Raw genomic sequence first — 20,468 nt, 5'->3', positions numbered from 1 at the left:
TAGACTGCTGTCCCATTCTGCCTGCTGCTTCTGCATTCACCAGCTTGGAGACAAGGCCTGGCCCAGGCATCTCTGCATTATGAGAGCTTGGGAGTGGGACGGAGCTGGCCCAGAGTTCCTGGGCATAAAGCCTAGTCCTAAGCTTGGGGGATGGGAGGGAACAAGGGCGATCCCCCACAGTTGTTTGTGTCACTGCACCTCCCAACAGCTTTGCATAGCTTACTGTCTATCCTGCTGCTTTGCTGGGGCTTAGGGCTGTGCCATTAAAAGTCAGGTCATCTCCCCTCTGTTTGTGCTTTCTTTCTGGCCTCAGCCTCTGTGCTAGCTGGTGGGAGCCTCTGCCAGGGCCCTGGGGGAAATTTCTACTTTGCTAATGGGCACCCTAGGGCCCACAGTGACGTCAGTGTGTGAGGGTGGGCAGGGTTGGGGAAGGGGGTAGAAACTTCAACCTCAGGAGCAGAAGATGCCAACTCTGCCCTTGCTTCCCCTCCCTGGTGATTCAGGGACGCAGTGTCCTTCCCTAGGGAACAGGTTACAAGCCCTGCAAAGGTAGGGCCCCTGTTTACTCAGCAGATAGGCAGGAAGTGGCAGCTGGATACTGCCACACCACATTGGCCTCATTAATCATTAACTGTGTGTGAGCTAGAACCATCTGGGAGAAGCTAAAGACCCAAATGGCTGCTAAATCCACTCCCCTTGCCCTCGGGCTAAGGCTGGGAGACTTGCTATGTCAATGTCCCAAAGCTTCCAGGTGTCTCCACCCAGAAGCCTTTGCCTGGCAAACCTGCTGGGCTGCTTTGACTAAGCTACCACCCCGGGAATGAAGGAAGGGAAGAACAAGCAAATGTGCTTTTAGGGTCCTGGTTCCAGTTCTTGGCACAGATAGAAACCAGCTCAAGTCAGAGCAGCTTTAAATTTTTGACAGGCAAGCTAGAAGCACTCACCACCAGCCAGCAGATGTGAGGATACATCCTCCTTGTGTGCAACAGTGAAGTCATGATCCTGCTGACCCGACAGCCTCTTTTTTCCAGGCTGCTCCCTTGGCAGTGGTAACCACGGTGGGACCCTCGTACTTCTTCTCACTCCAGAACATTGAAACTCATATCCACACCAAGCTACTCTCATTTTATTCTTCTGTTTATACATTCTCCTGCTCCCAAATTTGGAGGCAAACCATGATGTAAGTTCAACAGTCCCACTCAGAGGTTTTACCAGATTCCATCAGCTCCCCTTTGCTCATTCACCACCCTCACCCACCCCAACTCAGCCAGGTGCTCTGTCCAGTTGATGCTTCTGGGTAAGAATGCAGAAGCAGAGATGGAAGATATCTGGTTATCCAACCTCTTTGTCCTCAATCACAAGAGGACAGAATAGACAGGTAATCGGGCAGGAGGCGCTTCCCAGGGCACCATGACTACCTTCTTGACATGGCCCCTGGTCTGTTCAGATCTGGGTAGTAAGCTGGCCTGAACTTGGGGGTTGTAGTGCCTCCAATTGACTGAGGAGGAAAGGAATGTGAGGGCGTTGCTCGGGGTCCACAGTCATCATTGAGGCCAGTAGCTGCCGCAGTGCTGAAGAATGCCTGCAGAAGGAAGAGGGCAGAGTGACTGGAGGGGAACCAGCCCCGTGCTAGGGCTTCAACTCTGCTAACATCAGGAGTCTGAAATGCCTGGTGCTCCTTCTACTGCTCACCTGGGGCTTTGCGGAATGCTGAGTTGGTTCTGCACAGCAAGGGCCACACTGTCACCCTTCTGGAACACCATGTCATAAGGACCTTCCCCAAACATCATGGCATATAGCACGCAGCCTAGGGACTGAGCATAACTTGGTTACTCCTTGAAAAGGGACCGTTGGAGGTGATATCTCTCTTCTTAATTCTGTAACGAGAAGAGACTATACAAGCTAAAGATAACATGCTGATTGTAGCCACAGAGCACCATCAGGCCTTAAACTGCCAGTTAGCTGGAGGCCTCTGCACCCCTTGCTTAGCCTCTACCTTCGGCTCTGAGGCTTGGCTGTACCCACCCCGTTCAAAGGGCAGGATTATACCACTTCCTGAGCAATTGAGTACAGTGTGGCTGACAGTTCCTAGGAAGGAAGTCTATGGGGGTGGGGACATACATGATTCCTGGGGCCCCATGCAATAGAAACCAAAGACCTGTACTCCACAGCAGAAGCAGCACCACCCTCCCCATTAAGATTTCCTCTACATGCTTCTCACCCAGACATCAGTCCGTTCGTCGATGACACAGTGGCTCTGCACAGAAAAGAGCTCCGGAGCCCGGTAGGAGATGGTGCACCGCTGGGCTGCCCAGTCCTAGAATAGTGGCCCCAGGGCTCAAAAATGGGGCATATGACTCACTTATGACAAAACTGTCATGTAACCAAATTGGGACAGGTACCAGAAAGGGTTGGGAAAGAGAAGCAGGTGGGCAAAGAACCTGGAGACTCTACCTGCAGGGCGAGGGCCTGGCGGGAGCCCTCCACATGGATGCATGCTTGATTCATGGAACCCAAGTCCATTAAAACCGGCTGCCCTTCATCTCCAAGCAAGATATTTGTGGGCTTCAGGTCCCTGCAGGGAAGTGGAAATGATGCATGAGTATTCCTGGTCCAGGAGGCAGGAATCCCACAGGCAAAAGAATCATGGTAACTATTCTTGGGAGGAGAGCAGAGACCTCTCATTTCTCTTGGTAAGGCTATTCCCTTCTGCCCCAGAAAGTGCACAGAGCCTTCCCACTGACCTGTGGGCATAACCCTTGGCATGAATGGCCTCAAGGCCTCTGCAGATACCCAGCAGCAGCTGAAGGATTTGATCTTCAGTCAAGAAATTGCCTTTGTCCTTCAGCCTTTCTATCTCATTCCACAGCGTACCTCTCTGCAACACAAATTTCCCCGCATTGGAGATGTTTTGTGGACTTTTGCAGCCTGAGCCTGATCCCTTCCCAGTGTCATCCCTTTTACCAAACACACTACACATCCCACTTGGGTCTCTAAATCCCAAATGTGAAGTGGCCAAACCCAGGACATCGCCCCTGCTTCCTAACATGCTTGACTACTCGCAGAGCCCTTGGTTTGTAGCTCTGTTGCAACCCCTTCCACAGCCAGGAGACTTTCTGACCTTGAAGAAGGGTAGCAGCAGCCAGGCCTCATGCTTAGTGCCCCGCTCCCTCAGACAATAAGCCACGAGGTGAAGGATGTTGGGGTGATGGAAGAGGCGATGCATGTCTGCTTCTCGTTGGGCCTCCTCCTGGTCCTGCTGCTCATGACATAGGATTCGCTTCAGGGCGTAGAAGTGTCCATCATGTAACCCCTCCACTAGGTCCACATAGCTGAACCCACTGTGGGCCAAAGGGGTCAGTGAAGGACCATGGTCATGTCCCATCAGAGCAATTCCTGCAGGGGTGGGGGGTATCTTTCCTATTTAGTAGAAACCCTCCCAAGATGCAGTTCTAAGAGAAGTCTGAAGATCATTACACTTTGACTCAAGAGCAGGGACACAGTCTATCTTTGAGGTCCTATGGTCAAAATGCAGTGCTTTGCATGAAACAGATTTTTCTCAATAGAAATTAAATACTTCACATTTATCAAAAGCAATGAATCAAGCACCAGCGAGTCATTTTACATGCATTATCTCATTTAATCCTCACAGTTCCATCAGTGATGCATGAAAAATCTCCACTAAGTAGATGAAGAAATCATCACTTATCAAGGTCACACAAGCTGGTTCTGGGAGGCTTGGCTCCAGAATCCACTTTAATTACTAAGTAGCTAGGCTCTGTCAGATAAGTTAGAGGACAGGGATAAAACCGTTGTGCCCCTGTGCCTGTGCGGACCGCTGTCCCTCAATCACCACAGCCCTGGAGACGAAGTGAAATCCAAACACTCACCCCTCCCCCAGCTTCTGTATGAAGAGATAGCGCTTATTGTCCATGATGACAGTTCCCCGAGAGCAGACACACAGTGCGTGGCCCATAGTGGCTCAGTCATCCTCCTCAAGGACGGTCTGGGGCTGTCAAAGGGTTCGTGCAGGATGAGTGCGCCTTCCAGATGTGCTGGGGACCCGGTGGATCATGCTGGAAGGAAAAGAAAGGCACAGTGGCGGGTCTGGCACAATCCAGTGGACCCTCAGGCTCAGGTCTCAGCACCTATGTGCCCACCTAGAGAAAGCCCGCCCTGGGACACCCGCTCCGAGAAGGCTGGGCTCGGGTGTCTTAAGCTCAGCCACGCAGCGACTACTAGGCCGTTTCTTCCAAACCCAGCGCAACTTTGAGCGGCCCCCGCCCACCGCCGCTTGTCGGGCCTCAAACACCTGGCACAAGGCAGTTCCGGGGTGCGATGGGGGCGAGGGGCGAGTCCACCCTTTTTGGAGACCACCCTCGGCCTGAAGAATCATTTCGCCAGCCCGAACTCCACACTGACCTGGCTCAGGCGAAAGGGAAGCGCCCGGGACCGGAAGCACAGACGTCATCAGTTCGCGCCCGCGTAACGGCCGCGGTTTCCTAGCAACCGAGGGGCTTGCGGGCGATGTGGGGGCCCAGAACTGAGAGGCCGGGGGCGGGTTAGGCCTGGGGAGGACGGGTCCCAGCACCCGGGTGAAAGGACCCCATCCGGCCTTCAGCTAGGGTCAAGACGCAGGCATCTACGCCAAAAGGGAGCAAAGCCGGGCCCGGCCCCAGGCCCCCAGGACCTCCATCTCCCAATGCCGGAGGTAGTAGGCCTTGTGGGTGACCCAAAAAGCCCAGTTCCCAGGGGAATGCAGGGAGGAGCGGGTGCTGGTGACCTGGCTGTCTGGAGCCGTGCGCATTACCACCTTTTAGGCATGAACGATGAGGCCTGACTCTAGTTCAAGTCCCAGATCAAGTAAACTAGCTGTGAGATCTTAGGCTACTTAATAGCTCTGTCCCTCCATTTCTTCTAAAATGGGAATGATAATCACCTCACACATTTGTTTGAAGATTAAATGAGATGCAAAGTGTCTAGTACATTATCTGGTGCACAGCTCTCAGTGGCAATAAGCAGAAATAATTATTAGGACCCTGATCCTTACATCCCAGGCTTGGAACTGTCAAGGAAGGTGTAATAGAAATTTACAAAATCCTAAGCCTTCCCTCCAAGCAGTTGTCCTTGACGTCTCTCACCCGGGCAGACAGGCATAGACTGAGAGGGATGCACTCCCCCCAAAAGATGGAATGGCCAAGATGGGCTTTTTTGCTGAGACAGGGCTTTCCAGGAAAAAGATCCCTCTAGTAACCTGCCCACCTCCCCCCACTCTTCACACCCCTGATCCCAGGGAAGAACTTCCTACAGCTTCCTTTGACTCTTAACTTGTTTCAGACCCCTGGGGTTCTAACATTCTTCATCTAGATTTTTTTATATATATATATATTCTTATCTAGATTTAACCTGCATTGTGCTGGGACCCCGTGCTAGAAGCTGAGGATTCAAGATGGACAAGGCAATCCTTACCCCTCCGGAGCTCAGTCTAGCACAGCACTGCTTCTTAATCTTGAATATGCTTCCTTAGGATGGCCTGGGTGTCTTACTAAAATACAAATTCTGGTTCTGTAGATCTGGGGTAAGACCCGAGACTGCATTTCTGACAAGTTTCTGGGTGACACTGATGAAGCTGGTTCACGAACTGCAGTTTGAGTTGCAAGTTGTGGAGGATCCTACACTAGTCGAACAGTGGGAGGTTGCAAGCTGGAGACAAAATCCAGGCTAATCGCCTGGCAACTGGAGGTGGTCTCCGCCCCCCTTGCTCACTGAGGTTGCCTCCTAGGAATCCACCACGTGACACTATCTGACCGCAGCCTCCACTAGAAGAGCGCTGCGAGCGCCATGGCTCCCCAGACGCCGCTCTGCCTCCCTTCCCTGCTGCTGCTGCCCCTCCTGACGCTACTGCTGCCCCAGGTAAAACGGAAAGAATCAAATCATTCGGGGCTGGATGCAGTGTAGCGGGGTCAGGTCTGGCAGAGGAAAGAAAGCGAAAACAATGAAGCACTGGGCAAAGCTACTCCCCGCGCCTCCACTCTTGGTCTACGCTGGGTGTCTCCGGCCCCCACTTCCTGTCTCCCCTCCCTCCCCCACCCCGCCCTGCCCCGCGACTTACCCACGCAGACTGCAATCCTTTGCGGAGCGCTTCTCTCCCTTTGCAGGCAGACGCTCGGTCTTTTGTAGTGGATCGCGATCATGACACATTCCTCCTGGACGGGGTCCCCTTCCGCTACGTGTCTGGCAGCCTGCACTACTTTCGGGTACCGCGGGTGCTTTGGGCGGACCGACTTTACAAGATGCGAATGACTGGCCTCAACGCCATACAGTTGTAAGAAGTGCTCACCCGAGAGTCCCAAAGGGGTGGGATATTCTTCCTGCCACCCCCTTACGGAGGGGATGGGTATGGGAAGACTGGCTTGGCTAGGAGGGTTTATAAGCTTCAGGGTTTCCAAGCAAAGGATGGGAAAGGCGGGCCAGGACCTCCCTCCACCGGTATCCTGGAGTCCCTGAACCCTTTGTGCCTCCCCAGCACTCCCTGCTTGGGCCCTGTTAACCTCTTCCTTTCTCAGTTATGTGCCCTGGAACTACCATGAGCCAGAGCCTGGGGTCTATAACTTTAATGGCAGCCGGGACCTCATTGCATTTCTGACTGAAGCATCTTTAGCGAACATGTTGGTCATCCTGAGGCCAGGACCTTACATCTGTGCAGAGTGGGAGATGGTGAGTTAGGTGGAGAAGGAATAGAACCAAGACTGCCATATGTGGTTCCTGGACTAGTCCCATCTTCCCACACTCTGGGGCTACCTCCAGCACTGTACTCCACCTCCCTCCTCCTTACCTCCTGTCCTCCACTCCTCGCCAACAAAATCTCCCCACTTCTTTGTTGTCTTTATCTTTGTCTTAGGGGGGTCTCCCATCCTGGTTGCTTCGAAAACCAAAAATTCACCTGAGGACCTCAGATCCAGGTGAGTTGAGACAAAAGATTTAACATACACACACACACACACACACACACACATCCCCCAATTAGAAGTCATTCATTCAAATGTTTATTGTTTTCATCCTGCCCAGAAGGATGCTAGAAACTAAGAGACCAGACAGACCCCAGTTTCTAGGCAGTAGAACTTAGAGTGGAAGAAACAGAATTTTTTATTTTTTATTTTTTTTTTGTGGGACCCTCGCTTGGTGGCCGGGGATCAAGCCAGTGCTGCAGAGGCTGCGGGCAGCCTCGCAACCCAGCGCTCAACCGCTGCGCCACCAGGGGAGGCCCAAGAAACAGAATTTTTTTAACCTATAAAATAATTGTGGGCTGTAAAAATACCACCCCCAAGAAATAGGCAGGAGTTAAAATAATGAATAGCAGACGGAATCTTTCAGTTAGGGGGAGAAATGTATGAGAAGATGACATTTCAACTGATGGTAGGGAAGGGAAAACACCAATCATGTGAGGAGAGGCGAGAAGGACCAGGGAGAGGAACAGCATATTCTTTTTTTTTTTTTTTTTCTCTTTAGAAATCAGAGAAATCTTCTTACTTTATTTATTTTGATTTTTGCAGGTATTTTGTTTTGTTTTGTTTTTTTAATGATATGCATTGTTGTTTGTGTTTTGGAAGTATAGGTTTATTCTAAGGCCGAGGCAGGAAAGAACATGGCATGGTTGGGACCAGCCTGGCTGGAGGAGTAAGAGAGACAGTAATATGAAATTGGAGAGAGAGAGGAACCCTTGGTGTAGGACCTTGTAGTCCATTGTTAGGGAGCTGCATTTTATTCTAAGTACAGTGGAAAGTTATTGAGTTTAATCAGCGATGTGACACACTCTGATTTGTCTCCACATTACCTTAGTGTGGTTGTGGAGAGTGCTGAGGGAAAAAGGTGGGAGGTGGAGAAACTGATTAGAACTGCAGTTGGGGAGAAGATAGCTCTCGGGCTAAGGTGATGGTGGAAATGAAAATAATAGGGCAGGATTGAGATCTAGGTTGGAGAGAAAAGTCACCAGGACTGGTTGAAAGACTTTGCTTGGTAGAGCAGGGGGAGGGCAGTAGGGGTAGGATGCTCTCTGGAAAGGAAGGAATTGAGTTTCTGGCAAGTAAAGATGGTGGTGCTGTTTACTGACACAGCAAAGATAAAGACCAGGGTGACCAACGTGTCAACTTTTGAGGGAAATTTTTATTGTATCACACTCCAATAGCTATTAAGTAAGCAGCAGGAAGATCTGTGAGTGGAGAGCTTCGGGGGAGGTCTAAGCTAGAGGTATAAATGTGGGAATCTCTAGTCTAGAGATGGCAATTGAATCCATGGGTACTGAGACATCACCTGGGAGAAGAGTATAAAGAGAGAAAAGATGAGAATTCCTAATTAAGCTCAGAGATGTCCAGTATTTCAAGGAGTTGGATTCCATTTCAGGTGCAAATAGGAGGTCATTAGAGTAAGGGAATGATTCTACCTGATTTATACCTTTAAAATAGATGACTGACAAAATGCCTTTTATCTGCACTTCTTAGGGTGCTGGAGAGATTTATGATGTTATAGTATTTTCCAAACTCAGTTGACTATGGAATACATTTAAACCAATAAAGCACTGACAGAATTGCAATGCAATTCTCTGATTTTCCCAAGAAAACTAGTGACCTCTTCATTGCTAACTCCATGATGAGTTCTCCGGCCTCTTTTTCCTCTAACCCATCAGAACATTCAGCAGAGTGGGGCACTTTGTTCTTTGAAACACCCTTTAGTCTGCTTCCATGACACCACGCTTACCTGGTCCTTGCCCTTCCCACAATTTTCTGACCGCTCCTCACCAGTTCTTCTCCATTTCTCTTTCCACTGAATGCTACAATGTCTCAGGGTTTAATTCGTGGGTGCTTCTCTATTCTGCCCACACTCACTCCCTAGAGGACCTCTTCCATTCATGGAGCTTTAAAGTCTATCTAGTAGCTAGTGACTGAGATATTTATCACCAGTCAGGACCTTCCTTCCCCTGACTCCCAAATGCATATATCCAACTCCTTACTTGAGTTCTGCATTTGTTTTTTTTTTTTTTTTTAAGATTTATTTATTTATGCATACAAGAGCTGGGGTATAGGCCAGTGATGTGGGGGGCGAGAGGATCCACCAGAGACAGAGTAGGATCCACCAGAGACAGAGTGGGGAACAGAACAGGCAGACTGACCAAAATACACTGCTGAGGGGAGCAGCGGGCGAGACAGGAGAGGTCTGCTGCGCCATGTGGGTTGCTCCCTGGCCAGCTGGGGATCGAACTAGGCTGCAGATTGCTTCATAGTGCGGTGCTTAACCCCTTGCACCACCAGAGAGGCCCTGCATTTGGAGATCTAAAAGGCATAATGATAAAACTAAGTTCCCAGTATTGCCTCCTAAACCAGCTATTCTTACAGTCTCCCCATCTTACTTAATGACAACTCCATTTTCCAGTCAGGTGAAACACTATGGTATAATTCTTCATGCCCATCTTTCCTTCATACCCACATTCACCCAATCAGAAAATCCTATCCACTTTACCCTGTGTTGAATTCAACTACATTTTTTTCATTTCCCATTCTGCCACCACTCTGCTCCAAACCACCTCTCACCGGAATTATTTTAAGTTTCCTGATTTCCCTTATTTTGCCCCTCCCCCATATAGTCTATTCTCAATACAACAGCCAGTGTGATCCTGTTAAAATGTTTAAGTATATAGGAAACATGTAAGTGTGCATCAGATCATGTCATTTCTCTACCTCAACATCTGCAGTAGGTGCTCTTCTCACCAGAATATGATCCATGGAGTCTTGAAAAGGGTCTGCTTAATCCTACCTAATTGGTGCAGTCACCCTCCTGACATCTAGTCCTCTCACTGTTTGCACTGGCCTCACTGCTCTTCACACCCATCCGGCGTGTTCCTGTGTGAGGCTTGCATCTGCTGCGCCGTCTTCCTGCAGAATCACCTTAGTGATGCTTGTTGGATTCATTTAGTCCATATTTGAGGATCTGCTGTTGGGCATTTCATCAACAACAGGAATGTAGCAAATGAGCCTGGCAGAAAAGGATCCTGCTCCCAAGTAGGGTAGACCAAGAGAGAATAATGAGATCATTCTCAAATAAGAATTTGGGGCATAATACCTAATCTAAGACAGTGACCATTTAATTGATGACTAAAATCACCTGAACTATCCATTCCTTCAGGATGCAGGTCAGACATTCTACATTTCTGTGAATTCCCATGCTACTACATAGTGTCCTCGGGTGTACATCAGTGACATGTTAGCTTCATATGATGTATATTTGACATTTAAAAAACATTTACAAGGAACACTGCTTTAAGGTTGCCTATGTTCAAATGTCATTGCCATGTAAACATGCAGGAGATTAGGACTGCGAGTTTCTCTGACAAGAGTCACTGCTGCCCAGATTCACTTGTGGGCAAGTGGGATACAAACTATAGCCTGGAGTTGAGGTAGCACTGAAGCTGCTGCATTGATGCGGGGCATGGGGTACAGAGGTGGGGGTGCCCCAATGAGCAGAGCACTGCTCCTTCCTTTAGACTTCCTTGCTGCGGTGGATTCCTGGTTCGAGGTCTTGCTGCCCAAGATATACCCATGGCTCTACCACAATGGGGGCAACATCATTAGCATTCAGGTACAAGTGGGAAGTTGACTGGGCAAGGGGAAGGCATGCCAGGAGTCCTTAACCTTCTGCATGTTGTAGCTGAGCTCTTTTCCTTTCCCCTGGCAGGTGGAGAATGAATATGGTAGCTACAGAGCCTGTGACTTCAGCTACATGAGGCACCTGGCTGGGCTCTTTCGTGCACTACTAGGAGACGAGATCTTGCTCTTCACCACAGATGGGCCTGAAGGACTCAAATGTGGCACCCTCGAGGGACTCTACGCCACTGTAGATTTTGGCCCAGGTCTCCTGAGCAAGGGTTAGGAGTGGAGTCTGGGGAAGAGGCACCTTTTCTAGGATGTTTATCTTTCACCTCTGCCTCCTTTCTGTAGCTGATAACATGACCAAAACCTTTGCCCTGCTTCGCAAGTATGAACCTCGTGGACCATTGGTGAGGAGCCAATAGGAGTGAAAGCAAAAATCAGGGATGGAAATGGGTAGAGTTTGTCCCCATCCCCCCTTATGGCTCCTTTTGCTTTCCCTCCAGGTGAACTCTGAGTACTACACAGGCTGGCTGGATTACTGGGGCCAGAATCACTCCACGCGGTCCATCCCAGCTGTAACCAAAGGACTAGCAAAAATGCTGCAGTTGGGAGCCAATGTGAACATGTAATTGGAGATACGGGGGGAGCAACATCGATCTGTAATTGAGTGTTGGGGATGAAAGTTAAGATCCAATGAGCTAGCTTTTTACCTTTCCTCCCACCCCTCCCCCACTTCAGGTACATGTTCCACGGAGGTACCAACTTTGGATACTGGAATGGTGAGTCCAGATGGCCCCAAAGTGGAAGCAGTGAGGAGTACAAGGAGTACAATTAGAATCTGAGCACTGGGTGGATTAGGATGTCTAGAAGCTGGTGATGGCCACCTCTACACCCTCTGATGGCAAAAGCCTTTCCTGAAGATCTTTCTTTGCTTAGTGCCCATCATCAGAAAGATGTTAAATTAATTACATTGTTTTGATTCCAGGTGCTGATGAGAAGGGACGCTTCCTCCCAATTACTACCAGCTATGACTACGACGCACCCATATCTGAAGCAGGGGACCCCACACCTAAGCTTTTTGCTCTTCGAAATGTTATCAGCAAGGTGCCCTACCACTTCATTAAGTTCCAAAGGTTTTTGTTAATCTGGGGGGAGTGCCTAAATTGTAAAGGGACCTCGTAAGTCAGTGGTGTTTGTCTGGGCCAGAGTCCTCTAAGCATCCCAAGGAAACATCGCCTGCCCACCCAAATGGGACTTCCTGGGGTGATACACACAGGTGTGTGCAAAATTTCTTCATCCCTGAAGCCCTTCCCTGGACCCCAAGTTGGGAATCCTGTTTTAGGCTCTTGGAATAGGGGTTGTTTGTATGGTTTTCCTATGGCTCCTGAGAGAATTTGGGCTCAGTTCCAGGAAGTTCCCTTGGGACCTTTGCCTCCCCCCAGCCCTAAGATGATGCTTGGACCTTTGATCCTGCACCTGGTAAGCTCCCCCCCATTTTTTCTGATTTTACCCCTTTATTCTCTAAATTACCTATCCAATCCTGCCTGCTATTCTGAAATTTCCCTCCTGTTCTGATACCTCCTCTTTATTCTAATAGAATGGGGATTTGCTGGCTTTCCTAGACCTCCTGTGCCCCCAAAGGCCCATCCGTTCAATCTTGCCAATGACCTTTGAGGCTGTCAAACAGGTACAGCATAAAGCCACATCCAGTAGGTAATGGCAACCTTCAACACCAATAGCCCAAAGTTCCCTCCAGCTATACATCTTCCCCACAGAGTCTGCTCTTTTCTCTCAGTTCATTTAAGTGCTCATTCTCCCCCACTAGGACCGTGGCTTTATGTTGTACCGGACCTCTCTGCCCTATACTGTTGCTGAGCCAACACAATTCTGGGTACCAAACAATGGAGTCCACGATCGTGCCTACGTGATGGTAGATGGGGTGAGAACCTCCCCAGGTTACCTGTGCCATTTCCCCTCCTCCTGAGCATCCTTACCCTCTGGGAGCCCAGGGATAAGCAGGGGTGAAGAGTCTGACTAAGGACAGTTGCAGGATGGGTGGGTAACTGGCAAATGGGCTACTTTTCTTTGCCCACCAAGTAAATGTCCTAATGGTTTCCTGTTCATGTGTGGCCACGAGCTAGATGCGGAGCCCTTCCTCTTAGAGATCCCGTCTCTTGTCCACAGGTGTTTCACGGTGTTTTGGAACGAAACACAAAACACAAACTGTTTTTGGTTGGGCAAAAGGGGGCCAAACTGGATGTCTTGCTGGAGAACATGGGGAGGCTCAGTTTTGGATCTAACAGCAGTGACTTCAAGGTGAGCTAGCTCTGCCCATCGCCTGGCCCCACACCATTATTGACCAAACTCCCTTGGAAATTGGGGCCTAATGGAAGGTAACAGGAGCCATGTCCTTAGAATCCCCAGAGGAGAAGTGGTTTGTGGGGTACTGGACACAGCCACTAGTTGCATCCCAGGGCTACATTAGGGACAGTTTGTACCTAAGAGTTTAGTGAATGATGAGTTCCCATTTGCCTTCTTTACAGGGCCTCTTAGAGCCTCCAATTCTGGGGCAAAGAATCCTTACCCAGTGGCTGATGTACCCTCTGAAAGTTGATAAGCTCGCAAAGTGGTGGTTTCCCCTCCAGTTGCTGAAAACACCAATTCCGCCAACTCCCTCTGGCCCTACCTTCTACTCCACAACATTTCCAATTTTAGGCTCAGGAGGGGACACATTTCTCTTTTTACCTGGATGGACCAAGGTATTGCTGCTGGTGATGGTCAGGGTGGGACGGTGGGTGCAGAAATGATTTATCTGATCAGAAACCAAAAAGGGACTGACTATACCCCTTGAGAGCTGACCCTTGCTTTTCCTTTCTCCTCCTGCCTCCCCAGGGCCAAGTCTGGATCAATGGGTTTAATCTGGGCCGCTACTGGACAAAGTGGGGGCCACAACAGACCCTCTATGTGCCAAGACCCCTGTTGTTTGTTCAGGGAGCCCTCAACAAAATTATATTGCTGGAGTTAGAAAATGCACCTCCCAACCCTCAAATCCAGTTCTTGGATAGGCCTATCCTCAATAGCACCTTGCACAGGACATATGTTTATTCCCTCTCAGATGATACACAAAATACCCCTGAATCAATGGAGTTAAGTGGGCACTGAATGAAATTTCGGTAACCCTTGGTCCTGGGACATGGAGTCGGCAGGACCCCTGGTGCTGGGCCACAGTGACCACAAGGAACCCAAGGCCAAAAGTCCTGACTGTAAGTACAAGCGCAGCTGCCTTGCAAAACTTTATTGTGATTAAAGTTCCAGAGACAGTACCAGCTCCACATACTTCTGTGGCCCCGACTTTGCCCTGGCTCCCAGGTGTTCTTCACCCTCCACACACTCTCTGGCCTTGTGGGGAAGAAGAAAGCTAGGGCCAGTGTGAATGTGCCCTCAGAACCTAGAGCTGGCCCCAGGTAGTTCTGTAAGATCAGGAAGAGGGCTTTCCAGCTCGACAGCGATGCTCCTGGAGACAGCGTGTGGAGCAGAACAAGAAGTCAAGGTAGTGAAAGGGAACGAGGCCTTGGAGGGATGTCCCACAGCTCCAGCAGCGTCTGAACAAGATGAAGAAAAATGGCTAGACAGGTAGCCCAGAAACTTTCCAATCCCAGCTTTCCCAATCCCTCCTCCTGCCATTTCAGTTTTTACCCCCAAATTTCCCAGAACATCTCAAATATCTTAAACAACCTTTGTGAATATTATGCAGGCACATATTCTACTTGTACAAACATTAAGATCCACCCAGCACGCACGCACGCACGCACGCATGCACACACACATACCGCACATTGCTGATCATCGCAGGGTCGGGGATCCCTGGGGGAGGGGCTCCCAACTGGGCAGCCAGTCGGCGCTCTGCAGCTAGAGCTCTCTGCCAGGAGGAAAAGTTGTATGAAGGACAAGCCCCCAGTGGCAGTGAGGGTACCCAACAAGTAACAATGGCAGGAGACCTCTAAGGAGATCTTACAGCGCAAGAGAAAACTCCAGCCTTACCTTCTCGCGGTCACTGAGGGCAGAAAATCGCTGCTGCTCCTCTTGTTCTCGCTTCTCCTGCTCCTGCTGCTTTTGCTGCTGTTCCTCTCGTTGCCGCCGGGCAGCCTTCTGCTCCCGTTTCCGCGAGGCCTGCCGTGCCTCCATTTCTGGTGTGAGTGGCCCTGGCACCTGGAGGATTCCCGGGAAGAGACAAGATGTAAGATGGACACAAACTGCTTGGTAAAACGGTAACAAAGTAGGAGAGGTCTGGCCAGGCTCTAGGATGCCTTCCCATGCTGCCTCCTCTTCCAGCTGACCTGAGCCTTGTTGTAGTCCCAGGCATCCGGGCTCTTCTCCATGAACCTGCGGAACTCATTACGTGTAGGTCTGTCAGCTGCGACCACATAGGGTGGCCGGGCTCGGGAGTCCCTAGTGTGAAAAAAACAGAAAAGGTTCAACTTGCCACCAGCATTTCCCAGCATCACCCACACAGACCAAGGGGAATACTGTCAAGTAGTCAATGTCAACGTTAGCCTCCGGATCATTGCTCAACCCCAAAGGGCTTGACATGGGGATCCTTACTTACTGCACAGTGGGATCAGCACCTGCCTCCAGCAGCAGACGAACCACAGCACCTCTCCCAGCTGCAGCTGCTGCATGCAGGAGTGTGAAACCGCTGGAGCCCAAGGGGGCATTGAGCAGAGACTGGACTCCGGCATCTGTGGGGCTGGCAGCTAGCTGGAGCTTCAGCATCCCAACATCTCCAGCTCGGCAAGCAGCTAGAAGCATGTCCCAGAGCTCTGGTTGACGAGAGGCCCCAGCCTCATCCAAAGAGCCCAGAGAAGCTGCTTGTGCCTCAGCTGACTGTGAGAAGGCCTCATCGTCTTGAGATTTCTGGGGAGGAGTCACAAGTGCCCCAGCCTCCAGGTCTTGGCTTCTCTCCCTTTTATTTCTTTTTCTCCTCTTCCGCTTGGGCAACACTTCAAACTCACGAAGATCCAGGGTCCCCAGCGTCAACTCCACTAGTTCCAGTTCTACCTGGGAGTCATCCTCTCTCTCTGACCCTGAACCTAGGGGAAAAGTGGGCATATTAGACCCATCTAAAGAATAAGCAGAGGGTAGAAAGATGTGGGCTGCCCAAGTGCTTATGAGTGTATATAAAGATAGTCCAGATGATCTTAAAGTGTTTGTGTTTGTTACTCAAAATAATATATGAAGAGTGTCACATGCAAAAATGAGACTTTCAGCCCAAAGACAGACCCACCCAGAGGCAAATGTCCAGCACCTATGCAGACTTAGGGTGATGTCCAACAGAGGGAAGCATGGAGGCAGTGACAGCCAGGCAGGCCAAACATCTGCAGCCATGAAAGCAGCCCTTAGCCCAAAACCAGAGCATCCAATAAGACACGTGAACTGTGAGATTCATGCAACTCACATCCAAGCATCCACTTCGTGCAAAGACTTTTCAAGGACTGGAGATAACATTAATGAACAAAAGAGATTACAGATTTAGACAGGTCAGTAAACATGTCTCGGTGACTGCTATCATACACCCCTATCATAAACAGATGTGTGTGTGTGAAGGTGTGTGTGTTGCACAGGGAGGTGGGTCCATTACACACAAGTAGGGAATGTGCCACTGCATTCCCAGGCCAGACACGCAGGTAAAGATTTGACAAGATAGTGCTCAAACCCTGTTTAGGAGCTTCCTCATTCTGCTCCGGCACCTCATTTTCGCCACTGGGGACCTTTCTTTCTTCCTTGATGGCCTTCTTCCTCTCTCTCATTGTCTTCCAGTGGATCTTAGGTTCGTCTAACCTGACTGTCTCTCGGGGATCTTCTCCTGCATGAAACAAAAGATACTTCTCAACTTCAGCTGAAGAGAATCCACCCCAGGTTTCTCTCAGTAAAAATGCAATTGGGCTGCAGTCTGAGGGTTAGAAAATCCTCTGGATGCACAAATGGTAACCAGGCTTGGGCTGGATGGTGCAGGAAGGTCTAGGGAATTGGGATCTGGATCAGAGGCTCACCATGGACATGCAAGGTGGTCAGCTTATGGAGCACTCGCTGTAATTCTCGGAAGGTAGGTCTGCGGGTAGTGAGGGGGATATCCCAAAGTCGGGGATCCCCTCGTTGCAGGGGTGCCCCAGGGCCTCCGAAGAACAAGGACCGACCAGAGTGGGGTGAACGAAGCAGTATTGTCCCAGCCTCCCCCAGCGCCTTTGCCCAGTCTGGCCCTGCCAGCAGGTCACGAACATCCTAGAGAAGAGAGTAACTCAGCCCTAATATCTTCTCTTGCTAGTGTTAAATGTCCAACCAGGAAATGGCCCACAGATCATGTGTAGGGGGCGGGAGGTAGAAATAACAGAGGAAGGCAGAATGGGTGGACTAAGACTCCTGGGGATCCATCCCTATTCTACCCTTGTCAACCCGTAAATAATGAAAACTGGGCAAATATAAAAGTCAGACCATTGGAACATTAATGAATAGAGAAGGGAAAAAAGTATGGATTAAAGACCACCAACATCTGGGAGGACTAACTCACCTTAAACAGTGTGGCTTCATTGTAGCGTCTCAGGTTGGCTCCAGCAGAGCGAGAAGTCCCACCCCGGGCATCCCGAAGCCCCTGGGCAGTGCCCCGCTTGGCCCGCACCGTGTACCGGTGAAAAGTTTTGTGTGTCACCACTTCTCCTCTGTTGATAGCACAGACTCAGTACAGAAAGCCAACTGCTACTCCCAGGCTAATAGGATCCACTCCACCCGCATCCCACGCACCACCCTCTCACCCTTGGAAAATGGCACCAGCAAAGTGCCCAGCTGCAGCCATGAGCACCACGCAGCACCTGGGACCTCCACTTTGTAGGTTCTGAAGCAGCACTTCTGGTTCTTCTGGAGGCACCTGGATGACAGAGGTGCAGCACCAACATTGTTCTGTTACGTTCCTTGAGAAGAAACCAAGGGCCAGCACCTGGGGTTTCATGCACGTTATATATGCAACCACTCTGGGGTTTGTGTCCATTTTACAAATAACAAAGTTTGAACCTTGTAGAGGTAGAGCAGATCAAAAAGTAGAACCACAATTCAAACCCAGATTGGTTCTTTCCAAACTTATTTCCATCACACCTGACCCCTCCAAGTTTAAAGGCCAATTCTAGATTGTACCATCAAGGATGATATCCACATCCCACGAGGAGCAGGGGAAGAAGTGAGAAATGGATTGGGCTAAGGAGAAATCTAGGCTGAGTGTATAAATAGCTGGAGTTGACCACATAAACTATACTGTCACTTGCCTCACGAGGGCCTAGGACACAGCGATAGACGTAAAGAAACTGGCCCTGGGCATTTTGGAAAAGAACCCGATGCGGGTGGAAGCCTTGGGGTCGGTTAAACTTCTCAAACTCAGGCCTCTCCTCATCTAGCATCTGTAAGTCTTCCTCACTGGCTGAGTCTGAGTCTTCTGATCCTGAGATGCTGGAAAGATCTCCTGAGGACAATATGAAATACACAAGTTTGATGCCCCATTTTTTTGCTTTCCTCAAGTTGATAAATGAGAGTGTTCCTCCACCCCCATGTACTATTCCCACACAGGTATGTCCCAGGGGCATCACCTGTAGAGCTCTGCTTCTCGAAGTCTAGGGCAGACAGAAGAGGTTTGTCCTTGAGACGCTGCTTTAGGTTAAATCGATGCCAGTCGAGCTTGTAATGTTCCCTCTGGTAGAAAGCAAAGAGGGAGGAAAGAGGGAGGCAGAATGTGGAAATATGCCCCAGCCTGGTCTTTTATGGCAGCCACACCCAGCAATAGAATTATGGGAAGTAGGATAAGGTAACATCAACTGCCTTAGTCAAAGCATGGCTCTTTATTAATAAATACAAATCAAATGTCTACTTCTCACTACTATTTAAGAGTTTCCACTGTTTAGCTCTGTACCGAGTCCTTTACCTGTTCTTGGTGATTCTGGAAGGCCTGGTCACAGGTTGAGCAAAATAACTTCTCTGAAATATTCAGAGGTTTTCTTTTTGGGCTTGCTCTCTCTTCTGAATCTAAATAAGGAAAGGGGAATTAGAGGAAGAAAGAGAATCCAAGTCCACAGTGTCTTTACTCCCATTCAGTGTCCAATATAACAAGCAGAGAACACAAAAGGAAGCGTTGGCATGTCCTTGCCTTCAAGGAATTTACCATCTACTAGTCATGAAATAAATAGCACAGCAATCACTTAAAACAATAACTATGCTTCTGAAAAGATGTAGATAAAGGAATATAAATCAAACACTGTATTGAAATTAACCAAGGGAGCTGTTTAGAGGAATTCTGTAGAAAATAATTTTTGGTAAGGTTAAAAATATTTTTAACTAAAAAAAAAACAACTTCCAAATGCCATTTATTTTTAGTTTACACTTCCAACTACAGCATGTAGTTTATTTAAAAGGAAGTACAAGGCAGAGACTTAGTCCTTGGCCTTGCAGATTTGTTCTCTTCTCCTTCCCTGCCCAAGGCCTCTCCTGCGACCATGCTCAGCCAGGTGCTCGGTCAGGCCAAGAAGCAGCCTAGCTTGATCCTCCTTTGCATTTATTGCAGCTGAAGATGCCAGGGCAGCACTGTTTGTCATGTACGTACCATTGTTCTAGCTCTTTGTCAGTTGGGAGAAAGAATAACCCAGAACCTGAAACAAACTGGTCCCTAATGGTCAATACAAGTTTTACTCAGTGAGTATAGAAGGTCCAGACTTCCAAATGAAAATATTTCACTATAAAGCTGCTCAAAATGAAGATCCTCCAGAAGCCACTGGCACACTACTTCTCTACTTAACCAGGCTATATAGTCCCTCTAAGTGCACAAAATCATGTTAGTGTATTGTGTTGGGGCTTACACCGATTAATAAATATCTGAATTGTAGAAAAATAAATAAAAAAGGTATAAGAAGAAACATAGCCAGAAACTGAAGTTGAATAAAGCCAGTAATAAATTATTATAGAGCCTGAGAGAAGGAATGATATGATGGGGGCCCAGTTATATTCTGACTTAATCTAGGATTTGTGAAAATGACCTAGGAATTTTGAAAGGTTTTTGCTGAAGGTGGTTTTAACGTGACAGGACATAGCATGGCAATGAACTTCTTTGGAGACAATGGAGAGGCTGTGCTGGAAACAAACGAGACCAAGCCATTTAATGAAGACAAATTTAATCCAGTAGAAAGAGATGCGGAATGTGTTCCTGTAGGAATGTGCTCCCTGGAGGAGCAATCAGCTCCACAGAGCCTTGCACGTTTCTCATGGATCCACCCCAAACCTTCCCCATACCTGGACAGGAAGATCTTAGAGCCTGGGCCTGAGACTCCCCGGCAGCGTGGCTCACCAGCCTCAGGCCCTGAAGCACCGGAGCATCAGTGCTGAGGTCAAACAAGGAGAACGATGCTGGAGCCTGGGCAACAGCTGGAGCCGGCGACATGGCTGAGCAAAATGATTTAGAAGCAGCTCCTGGAGCACAAGGGGGGAGAGAAACAAAGCCCGATCCTACCGCCCCGCCTCCTGCGACCTGACTTGGTCTCCCCCAGTTGCAAGACTCCTCGGTACCAGGAGTCAGCTGGGCTTAACCAGAGCCCCGGGCTCAGACTACACGCGAGGGAACCGGGGCGGCATCGAGCTCCACGTCGAACCCGACTGAGCGAAACCAGAGAGTAGCTGACCGGCCGGGTCCCCCGTGCGATGGGCGCCGGCAGCGGCCGGGCCACGCGGCCTCGCCCCCGCCGGCAGAGGCGGCACCCAGAGCCCCGGGGAGCCGCGCGGCGCCGCGTCCACTGTGCGAGGCCC

At 49.6% G+C, this 20,468-nt stretch overlaps 3 protein-coding genes across 8 annotated transcripts; 1 reads left to right on the top strand and 2 right to left on the bottom strand.

Annotated features, from left to right (window-relative positions):
- Positions 1 to 493: 493 nt before the first annotated feature.
- Positions 494 to 6,165, bottom strand: STK16 (serine/threonine kinase 16). Of its 4 annotated transcripts, none has more exons than XM_037524105.2 (8): positions 6,113 to 6,165; positions 3,891 to 4,076; positions 3,122 to 3,341; positions 2,745 to 2,878; positions 2,455 to 2,575; positions 2,222 to 2,317; positions 1,693 to 1,814; positions 501 to 1,582 (listed from the first exon to the last, which is right to left on the bottom strand). In XM_037524105.2, the coding sequence occupies exons 2-8, from the start codon at positions 3,974 to 3,976 to the stop codon at positions 1,444 to 1,446; spliced, it is 918 nt and encodes a 305-aa protein (XP_037380002.1). In that variant the 5' UTR covers positions 3,977 to 4,076; positions 6,113 to 6,165; the 3' UTR covers positions 501 to 1,443. The 4 variants fall into 4 exon arrangements, with proteins under 4 accessions (XP_054556077.1, XP_037380002.1, XP_037380000.1 ...); XM_037524103.2 differs by lacking the exon at positions 6,113 to 6,165 and adding an exon at positions 4,423 to 4,477; XM_037524104.2 differs by lacking the exon at positions 6,113 to 6,165 and adding an exon at positions 4,313 to 4,416.
- GLB1L (galactosidase beta 1 like) lies at positions 4,512 to 16,267 on the top strand. 3 transcript variants are annotated; one of them, XM_037524101.2, is made up of 18 exons: positions 4,512 to 4,711; positions 5,400 to 5,578; positions 5,783 to 5,913; positions 6,159 to 6,325; positions 6,567 to 6,717; positions 6,902 to 6,962; positions 10,535 to 10,629; positions 10,726 to 10,900; positions 10,989 to 11,047; positions 11,144 to 11,265; positions 11,379 to 11,419; positions 11,626 to 11,744; positions 12,045 to 12,119; positions 12,238 to 12,327; positions 12,466 to 12,579; positions 12,825 to 12,956; positions 13,184 to 13,399; positions 13,533 to 16,267. In XM_037524101.2, the coding sequence occupies exons 3-18, from the start codon at positions 5,842 to 5,844 to the stop codon at positions 13,800 to 13,802; spliced, it is 1,959 nt and encodes a 652-aa protein (XP_037379998.1). In that variant the 5' UTR covers positions 4,512 to 4,711; positions 5,400 to 5,578; positions 5,783 to 5,841; the 3' UTR covers positions 13,803 to 16,267. The 3 variants fall into 3 exon arrangements, with proteins under 3 accessions (XP_037379998.1, XP_037379996.1, XP_037379997.1); XM_037524099.2 differs by lacking the exon at positions 5,400 to 5,578; XM_037524100.2 differs by having other exon boundaries at positions 5,400 to 5,913.
- On the bottom strand, positions 12,114 to 20,389 carry ANKZF1 (ankyrin repeat and zinc finger peptidyl tRNA hydrolase 1). Its single transcript, XM_037524098.2, has 13 exons — positions 19,959 to 20,389; positions 18,601 to 18,701; positions 18,269 to 18,371; positions 17,951 to 18,144; positions 17,447 to 17,559; positions 17,206 to 17,353; positions 16,691 to 16,919; positions 16,354 to 16,503; positions 15,247 to 15,730; positions 14,978 to 15,089; positions 14,682 to 14,849; positions 14,471 to 14,559; positions 12,114 to 14,242 (listed from the first exon to the last, which is right to left on the bottom strand). Exons 1-13 carry the CDS (start codon positions 20,104 to 20,106, stop codon positions 14,119 to 14,121), a joined length of 2,163 nt encoding a protein of 720 aa, XP_037379995.1. The 5' UTR covers positions 20,107 to 20,389; the 3' UTR covers positions 12,114 to 14,118.
- Between the last annotated feature and the right edge of the window lie 79 nt (positions 20,390 to 20,468).

Source organism: Talpa occidentalis, unplaced genomic scaffold, assembly GCF_014898055.3.
Source record: "Talpa occidentalis isolate TD23 unplaced genomic scaffold, MPIMG_talOcc4v2.1 talOcc4.3, whole genome shotgun sequence".
In the NCBI taxonomy this organism is placed as follows: Eukaryota; Metazoa; Chordata; class Mammalia; order Eulipotyphla; family Talpidae; genus Talpa; species Talpa occidentalis.
Note: the sequence above shows the minus strand (reverse complement) of the source record. Positions and strands in the feature narration are given on the sequence as shown.

Bases quoted from the DNA above. Each gene is read 5' to 3' on its own strand.
- STK16 (XM_037524105.2), bottom strand. From the start codon at position 3,976: ATGGGCCACGCACTGTGTGTCTGCTCTCGGGGAACTGTCATCATGGAC. The intron at 2,576-2,744 runs GTCAGTGGGAAG...ACTTCCCTGCAG, and splicing joins GCCAAGGGTTATGCCCACAG to GGACCTGAAGCCCACAAATA. The intron at 1,583-1,692 runs GTGAGCAGTAGA...TTCCTTCTGCAG, and splicing joins AGCATTCCGCAAAGCCCCAG to GCATTCTTCAGCACTGCGGC.
- GLB1L (XM_037524099.2), top strand. From the start codon at position 5,842: ATGGCTCCCCAGACGCCGCTCTGCCTCCCTTCCCTGCTGCTGCTGCCC. The intron at 6,718-6,901 runs GTGAGTTAGGTG...TCTTTGTCTTAG, and splicing joins TCTGTGCAGAGTGGGAGATG to GGGGGTCTCCCATCCTGGTT. The intron at 12,580-12,824 runs GTGAGAACCTCC...TCTTGTCCACAG, and splicing joins CCTACGTGATGGTAGATGGG to GTGTTTCACGGTGTTTTGGA.
- ANKZF1 (XM_037524098.2), bottom strand. From the start codon at position 20,106: ATGTCGCCGGCTCCAGCTGTTGCCCAGGCTCCAGCATCGTTCTCCTTG. The intron at 16,504-16,690 runs GTGAGCCTCTGA...TGTTTCATGCAG, and splicing joins GACCACCTTGCATGTCCATG to GAGAAGATCCCCGAGAGACA. The intron at 15,731-16,353 runs GTTTGAGCACTA...CTTTTCCCCTAG, and splicing joins TGAGGAAGCTCCTAAACAGG to GTTCAGGGTCAGAGAGAGAG.